We start from the raw sequence: 9,310 nt of genomic DNA, 5'->3' as shown, positions 1-9,310 counted from the left end.
ATATTATATCAAATATGGCTTATATATATCTAATATATATAGTTACGCTGTACTATGTACTAAGTATAAGCGTATTAGGTAATATTATATCGAATATGGCTTATATATATGTAATATATATAGTTACGCTGTACTATGCACTAAGTATAAGCGTATTAGGTAATATTATATCAAATATGGCTTATATATATCTAATATATATAGTTACGCTGTACTATGTACTAAGTATAAGCGTATTAGGTAATATTATATCGAATATGGCTTATATATATGTAATATATATAGTTACGCTGTACTATGCACTAAGTATAAGCGTATTAGGTAATATTATATCAATATAGCTTATATATATATGTATAATATATATGTAATATATATATATATATATATATATATATATATATTATATATATATATATATATATATAATATATATAATATATATATATATATTGTGTTATATTATATTATATTTGTATTTAACTAAAATAGTTAAATATAGAATAAAATTACCATATACTATTGATATTTATTAGCTTGCCACTTGACTTAACCATAATGTCAATTATATATGGTAACTTTCTTGCTTTAATATATTATTTAATTTTTTTTCTTGGAGAAAGGTAGTACATTTAAATAAAAAAGGTAGCACATTTTTTTAAATACAAACAAAAAGGCCAAATAAACAGTCACTTCTACTTCATCTGGTTTGGAATTGAATGGGCTTAGGAGTTGTTTGGTTGTCATGTTATTTATCCAAGGACTATAAATATAAAAATTATTTATGTGGTACAATATAACGAAATAATTGTTATATGGTCATTAAAATATGTAAATAATTATGCATAATTAATAATAAAAACAATTATTATATAGCAATTTCTTGCTTATACTTTAAGGACATACTCATTTTTAAATACGGTAAATTACATGCATCGTTATTTCATATCTTTATGCATAAAAAAATATATTATTTCTCGCATTATTTTGATATGAGTATTATTTAATACTACTAGTCAAATATTGTATTAAGTTGCGCATGTATTATTTTTTCTTATACAATCAACCAGATATTACATCAAAGATGGTAAAAAAAATTATAATCCGCCCAATCAAACAATGTATTGTTTTATGGTGATTTTACATTGAGACTATTTTTGCTAATACCCCTAGCCAAACGAAAAAGTTATGCAATCATTAATAATGGATGAATTGTATGCAATGTTTTTAATGTAGGAATTATAAAATATGTATTATTAATGCAATTATTTACAATGCAATGATTATTGATGTACATATTGTAATGTAAATTATTTCTTATTAGATGTCTGATTTGTTAAAAATTATCATGTATAAATTAATGTATTTATAATAAATTAGAATTTAAATTTAGAGGAGAAAGATAATATAAATTGTAGAAGGGTATTCTTGTCAACCCACTGTTTTAATTCATATATAAGATTAATAATAATAATCACATTCTTTGTCCATATCCTATCACATAAATTCCCATATAAGCAAACACATAAATTCCCATATAACTTATTATTATTATTATTATTATTATTATTATTATTATTATTATTATTATTATTATTATTATTATTATTATTAGTTTTATTATTATTATTATTATTATTATCATTATTATTATTATTATTTGTATACGGTCAAAATTATATGCCCCCGATTTTGTAGGCTCGAGAGGTCGCATCGAGAATTAGTTCAATATAGATCGAGCTCGAGCTCAAAGGCAGAATACGAGGCTCGACGATCTAAGTGCTCGAGGAACATCGGAGCGGATTATGGCCAATCCCAAGATGATGTCGTTATGGGTTTGTAACAGAAAGAGCAAGATTCCTGCCACGTCCCCAAGATCATGCCGTAAATTCCGGAATAGATTTGTACGAGTTAGTACGAATGCGTACTAGGCGGTTAGACAACTGTCCCAATAAGATTCCTTGCTGTAAATAGAAATGTACCTTATATAGGGTTCCTATTATATAAAGGGGACCCCAATCATTGGCAAAAGAATATACTCTCTTACTTTCTTGCTCGCATTTCATAAGAATTGTCTCTTAATTTTATTGTCTTTATTTTACTGTTCTTGTTGACCAACCTCGAGGCTATCACAGCTCGAGGTCGAGACTTTCTAAAATACTGGTTTGATTCAACTTACTTCTTTCATTTATACGTTAGATTCTTGGTTATTAATTAGTATTGAACTAAATCACATATCTTTAAAACCACAAACAAGTTTAATTTTTACTCGTATTTTCGAGGTAAACAGTTTGACGCCCATCGTGGGGCTAAAGATAATAGTGGTTATTTCAGTATTCATTCTGATAACACACGTTATTTTCACACTTGTTCTTCTCAAGAATTTTTTGTTCTCAGGTTAAAACATGTAAAACTCACAAAACGCACCCATACACGATGATGACGGTCTTGGATTTCATGGGGAAAACAACAATGTAGGAGTCGGTGCACCACCAATTAACCCTAGGGAAGTGCCAAACGTGGAGTCAGTCGATGTTAGTTCACACATTGCTTTGAATGCGGATTTAGGCGCGATCCTAGAGGAAGTGTGCGCATGGAAGCCCGATCTGGTGGCCAAGGAACACAGGCTATAGGAGATGGGGGAGTTAGCCTCCAAGTAATATTCGAGATGCTACAAGCTCAACAGGTTGCCATCACTCAGCTTCAAAGTCAGCACAAAACTCAAGTATGGTCGAACCAGAAATCACTCGCCGTACCGAGCCGGTGCCCGAAAGATCAAACGGTAATGGCTCGGGGGATGATCCCACGATTATGAGGATGTCCGAGGAACTCACCAAGAGAATCGAGTCTGGGGAGAAAAAGATTCAGGATAATGACAAAAAAGTGGAGACTTATAACTCCCGTGTTGATCAAATACCGGGGGCACCCCCGATCTTGAAAGGTTTGAATAGGGCTGTTCGTCGGTCGGTACAGTACAGTACGGTACGGTATTTAGACATTTCGGTTCGGTGTGTTCGGTATTCGATTTCTTAAAATGCTATACCAAATACTGTGACGACCCGACCCATCGTCTCATGAGAACCGCTCTGTTTCCCCCATTTCCTGCTTCGTTATGCTTCATTATCAGTGTCTTGTGTGAACGAGTTGAATTGGGTTGATTTTTGGAAGGAAATGAGACACTTAGTCTCTTTAAGGAAGGCTTGTTTTGGAAAAGTCAACCGGATGTTGACCTATGAGTTAGAGGGATCGGATGTGGATTCCGACGATTCGGTTAGCTTCGGGGGATGATTTGTGACTTAGGAGTGTGATCGGAAGTGATTTTGGAGGTCCGGTGTAGAATTAGGCTTGAATTGGCGAAGTTAGTATTTTGGCGAATTCCGGTTGATAGGTGAGATTTTGATCCGAGGATCGGAATAGAATTCCGAGAGTTGCTGTAGCTTTGTTAGGTGATTTGGGATGTGTGTGCAAAATTTCAGGTTATTCGGAGGTGATTTGGTTGGGTTTTTGATCAAATGCGTGTTTCGGAAGTTTTAGAAGAACTTAGGCTTGAATCCGATGTAAATTTGGTGTTTTGATGTTAGTTTTGGTGTTTTGAGAGTGCAACTAAGTTTGAATGATCATATGTGACGTGTTAGTATGTTCGTATGCGGTCCCGAGGAGCACGGGTGAGTTTCGGATAGGTTTGGGCTGCGTTGTGCTCGTTTTTTTTATGCTTCGACGTCGTTTCTTCAAGCATAAATGATATCATATTGAACGAATAAGCTCCGATTACTGTTTTGAATAAAGCATTAGATCCGTATCGTAATTACGGACCCGTAGCAAAAAGAATCGTCGAATTTGGACATCGTATGAGGATTTTATGGCCATTTTACCAAGGTTGCCTAGATTTTCAGATTAATGACGAAATTGCCCTGACGGCGTATTAAAAACCTGCACTATTTGCAAATCTTAAAACCTACATATCTCCTTCATTATAAGGTCAAATTGAGTGATTCAAAAGCCTAAATTCATTAGAATTTCACAAGGAATCATTGGGAGCAGTAAAACGCGTGAACAGTATACCTATAATGAGCAAGTCGAGTCTTCTTCCAATTTTTGAACGGGAAGAAGCTTTTGAGGCGATTTTTAAGAGACAAAATCAGTGGGTATCACAGAGGTAGTGATTTAATTATTAAAACTCGTTTATGGGTGATTATAGACCATAATCCCAGCCTTTAATTCATGAAAAACAGTAGAAAAATAGGATTTTGGGGCCTGAGATTATGAGACCTTTAGGGGTCGATTTGAGGGGTCAAACGGACTCCGATTTTGGTGTTCTTTATATGTACGGAATCGGGAGAAGATGAAGAACACTTTTTTGTAAAAATTTCTGAGTTTCGAGAAGTGGGCCCGGAGCTCGGGTTTTGTCAATTTCGGGATTATTGATGTTTTTCGATTATTTTCGATTGGGTATTGATCCTATAGCATAATGTGACGTATTCGTTGTGGTTTTGGTCAGATTCGACGCGCGAGGAGGTCGATTTGAGAGGCAAGGGCATAGCGAGCTAGGATTTTGGCCGGCTTGAGGTTAGTAATAGATGTAAATGATGTGTTGAGGGTTTGAAACCCCGAATTTGCACATTGTAGTGCTATGTTGAGGTGACTTGCACGCCGGATAACGGGCGTGGGGTAGAGCACCGTCGGGGATCGTGACTTGGTCCGTCCCGCTTAATAAAATTACTACCTAATTGATTGAAGCTTAGTTGATATCCTTATAAAAATGGATTAATTGTCATAATTTGGCCTCGTGCCAACTGATTGAATCCTTCAGGGATTGTTTTTACCGGTTTCTTACCATATTTACAGACAATTGAACTCAGTCCAAGTATTTAATACTATTTTGCAAACTCAGCCTTTTTTCTCAAAACTTGGAACTTAAATAATATTTCTAATGAAGTTTGGGCTGAATATTTTATATTATTGTGCCCGGGGGCTTATATGATTCTGGACTGAGTATGGGATCGGGCTGCGCGCCGCAGCAGTATTATATTGATATTGATATGAGGCTTAGGGCCTAATGGATGCCACGAGATGGCTTGATATTGCGCTTGGGCCGTAAGGGGCCCCTCCCGGAGTTGCACACCCCCAGTGAGCGCCGTCGACGATAAATAAATGGAGCGGGCTGCACGCCGCAGCGGGTACTAGAGAGTACCGTACTATTTGTTGCATGTTTTAATTGATTGTCATTCATTTACTTATCTGTTGCAGCATCATTGTTTTTCATTGGTTTATTGAGTTGACATTATCTGGATTAAACTGCTGTAATTATAGCTTACATTGTGCCTATCCAGGATTTCTTACTCTCAACCCTTATTTATGTTTACTACTCTCTGGGTTGGAAGTACTCACATTACTCCCTGCGCCTTGTGTGCAGATCTATGTGCACCCACTGAGGCTGAGTGAGGATTTCTTTGCCGAGCATCATATCTGGGAGCATCAAGGTAGCTACATGACATCCGCAGTCCCGATCTTCCCATCTAACCTATTTACTTTATTTTCGCATTTCTTTAGAGCAATATGTAGTAGGTTGACACTCGTGTATTAGAGGCTCAGACTTGTGACACCGGATTCTTCGGGCTGTGTAGTAGTATTTCTACTTGGGTTTTCCGCATGTTTTAATTATATTTCAGAGTTTCAGTATTATGACTTAGTAATTATTTGTGTTAATTGAATCATGAACTGTATAAAAAGGGTTAAGGTTGTTGAATTGGTCGGGTTTGCCTAGCAGTGTGTTGGGCGCCATCACGACCGGGGTTGGGGTCGTGACAAGTTGGTATCAGAGCCTAGGTTACTTGGTCTCGTGAGTCATGAGCCGGTTTAGTAAGTCTCGTGGATCGGTACGGAGACGTCTGTACTTATCCTCGAGAGGCTGCAGAACCTTTAGGAAAACTTCACATTCTTGAATTCTTATCGTGCGTCCTTGATTCAGCTTGAAAAGAAACTCTTGAAATTCCTTCCACGTGTTCGTACGCGCNTTTTACTCCCCCACGTTTCTCTCTCCACATCCCACCCCCTCTCCCACGTATCTTGCACAGAGAGCAGCAATTCCACCATTGACAACCATTGAAAAGCTTTGAAGCTTTGAATTCGAATTTGGGTTTTCAAAAAACATTATTTGTTTGAATTGGATGTTGTTGCAAAGAATTGAGAATTCTCTCTACGTCTCTCTCTATCTCTCAATCCCTAATTTCAGTAATGTAAAGCAAAGGAAAAAAGAGCAGCAATTCCACCATTGACAGCCATTAAAAAGCTTTGAAGCTTTGAATTCGAATTTGGGTTTTCAAAAATCATTATTTGTTTGGATTGGGTGTTGTTGCAAACAATTGAGAATATGGTTTGGAGTTTATATCTCAATTTTGAGGGGTTTTGGTGAAGATTAGACTTGGTTTTGACTGAATTTCAGATTGAAACTCGAAGAAGAAGAAGAAGAAGAAGAAGAAGAAGACATGATATACATTATACTGTAGAAATTGTAGTAAAATTGTAGAAAAATTATAGAAAAATTGTATTCTGTTGTTTATATATTTTTCTTTTATTTATTTAACTATTGTATGAAAGTTGAACAACATTGTATTAAAATTATATTTAAGCTGTATGATATTGTAGTTGTATATAACTGAGTAGAAATAATGTATGAAAATTGTAGATAAGTTGTAATATATAATTAGTTGTATGAAATTTATTTTTACTATGTATAAATCAGATACAAAATATACAAAAGACATATTGTATAAATTTTATATAAAATTTGTATTTAAGTTGTATGTTATTGTAGTTGTATTTAACTGGGTAGAAATAATGTGTGAAAGTTGTAGATAAATTGTAGATGAGTTGTAGATAAGGGTTAAAAATGCAACTATTAAAGTCTGTTTTTGGTATTGTAATTGGAAGTAATGATATAATTAAATTCACTTCTATGCAAGGAAACATGAAAAAATATTTTCCTAACAGGCTATGAATAAAGAAAAAGAAAAAAAAATGTGATACTATATCGGCATGTATCTTTGGGTACTTTGAAGTACACCCAAGATATTCCAACAAAGCAATGCTAATACACTTGACAAAGTTTAGTCAGTGAACACCTAAAGAACTGTTCATAATCCAATGACCCAAAACGGTATATTATTTATCAACACAAGGTGTACAGTTCCCATGAGGCAGGGGAAAGAGAGAGAACATGACCAAGGCCAAAATATATTAATTGAAAATATCCATTTAATTACCAGAAGAACTCATCTATTTATTTTGTAAAGTCGAAAAGACGGTAAACTTTAGAACTTTTTCCGCTCAGATCAATTTCAATAAGGGTTGAAAATGCAACTATCAAAATCTGTTTTTGGTATTGTAATTGGAAGTAATGATATAATTAAATTCACTTCAATGCAAGATCTATAGCTTTTGCTGAAGATACAGGGAGAAAGAGAGAATCTGGAGAGAAGGGGGGAGAGAGGAGAGGAAAAAAGTGTAAAGAACATAGGTTAACCCTAGTAGTTAACCTTAGTTAGCTTAACTTAACTATAGTATTAGTTAGTGTTAGTGATGTACAACTGTCCTAAGGTGGTTAGTTAGTTAAATATATTGTAGCTTCTTTTTCTTTCTAGTTGAGTCAGTTGTATCGATATACAGAGCACAACTCTTGACTGATTCTCTCTCGAAAATTCTCAATCTCAATTTCTCTCTTCATCTGCACATTGTTAAATTCTTCATGGTATCAGAGCATTGATCGAGTGATTCTAGGGAATTTCTTCGCAGAATTGAAGATAATTCGAGAGAATCTGCTCAAATTCAGAAGCTTTGAACCCTAATTTTGTGGTCTATCAATGGCGCCCTCCTGAGAACTCGACTGATAATGCGAACAATGGAGACAATACGAGCATCGGAACGATACCTAGCTCGATTGTGTTAGATCATAACCATCCTCTCTACTTGCATGCATCTGATGGTCCGGGATCGATGTCTGTGGGACTCATTTTGACAGGTATGGAAAATTACTCTCTTTGGAGTCATGCAATGAAAGTAGCATTGTTAGGAAAGAACAGACTGTGTTTAGTTGATGGATCAACATCGAAGGAGGATTTTGGTCCAAATCTAGGAAGTCAGTGGGTTAGGTGCAATGCGATTGTGACTTCATGGCTCATGAGCAATGTGAGCAGAGATTTGGTAATTGGAATGCTATTTTCTTCGAATGCACAGAAAGTATGGGTTGCTTTCAAGGAACGCTTTGACAAAATGAATGCATCGAGATTGTATTACTTGCACAAGGAAATATTCACCCTAACATAGGGGATTTCGTCAGTATCAATTTATTTCACCAAGCTAAAAGACCTTTGGGCAGAATATGATTCCATACTGCCACCTCCTACATCAGCCACTGAGTATATCGAACAATTGGAGTATCAACGACTGCTACAATTTTTGATGGGATTGAATGACAATTTTGAGCAAGCAAGGAGTCAGATTCTATTAATGCCAAGCTTGCCATCTATAGATAAGGCTTATGCTATGGTAGTTCAGGAAGAAAGCAGGAAATCATTTACTGGTGGTACCTATGGGAAAACTGGGCATAATTATCCTACTGCGTTGTTTACTACTCAACTACATCTAAGCCAAAGAGAAACTATAATTTAGAATGTGAATTTTGTCATATGAAAAGCCATACTAGAAATGAATGTTATAAATTGATGAGGTGTGAATTTTGTAATAAGATGGGGCACTTGAAGGAGAACTGTTACAAGATTATTGGTTATCCATCTGATTTCAAGCAGAAGAAGAAAATAATAAATGCAGTCATGATAGATGGATCTGGACAGCAAGGAGTGATAGCTTCACCAACCACAAGCATATATCAGCCAAGCAGTAATGTTGAACCAGCTCAGTTCTTTACTAAAGAACAATATAACCAGTTGTTGCAATTGCTGAACAAAGGCTCTACTGCAGGGACTAGTGCAAACATGGCAGGTAAGTGCTTTTGTGGTAATGTAGCCTTATGTGAGAACTTAGAACTTTGCAAATGGATAGCAGATACTGGTGCTACTAACCACATAACTGGTGATAAGAGTTTACTGAAAAATGAAACTTCAGCAGGAAATTCAGGACAAGTGCAATTACCTACTGGAGATTCAGCCTGGAGATTCAACATCAATCTCACATATGGGGGAGTGTCAACTCACAGGAGGTGATGTACTGAAAGATGTGTTATGTGTACCTGCTTTTAAGTTTAACCTCATGTCAGTCTCTAAAGTGATAGAAGACCTTAAATGCAGTGTTACCT

At 35.6% G+C, this 9,310-nt stretch overlaps 1 protein-coding gene across 1 annotated transcript; it reads left to right on the top strand.

Annotated features, from left to right (window-relative positions):
* The first annotated feature begins 7,992 nt into the window (after positions 1-7,992).
* Positions 7,993-8,667, top strand: LOC109240523. The gene is made up of 2 exons (XM_019407177.1): positions 7,993-8,235; positions 8,323-8,667. Exons 1-2 carry the CDS (start codon positions 7,993-7,995, stop codon positions 8,665-8,667), a joined length of 588 nt encoding a protein of 195 aa, XP_019262722.1.
* The last annotated feature ends 643 nt before the right edge of the window (positions 8,668-9,310 follow it).

Source organism: Nicotiana attenuata, unplaced genomic scaffold (genome assembly GCF_001879085.1).
Source record: "Nicotiana attenuata strain UT unplaced genomic scaffold, NIATTr2, whole genome shotgun sequence".
In the NCBI taxonomy this organism is placed as follows: Eukaryota; Viridiplantae; Streptophyta; class Magnoliopsida; order Solanales; family Solanaceae; genus Nicotiana; species Nicotiana attenuata.
Note: the sequence above shows the minus strand (reverse complement) of the source record. Positions and strands in the feature narration are given on the sequence as shown.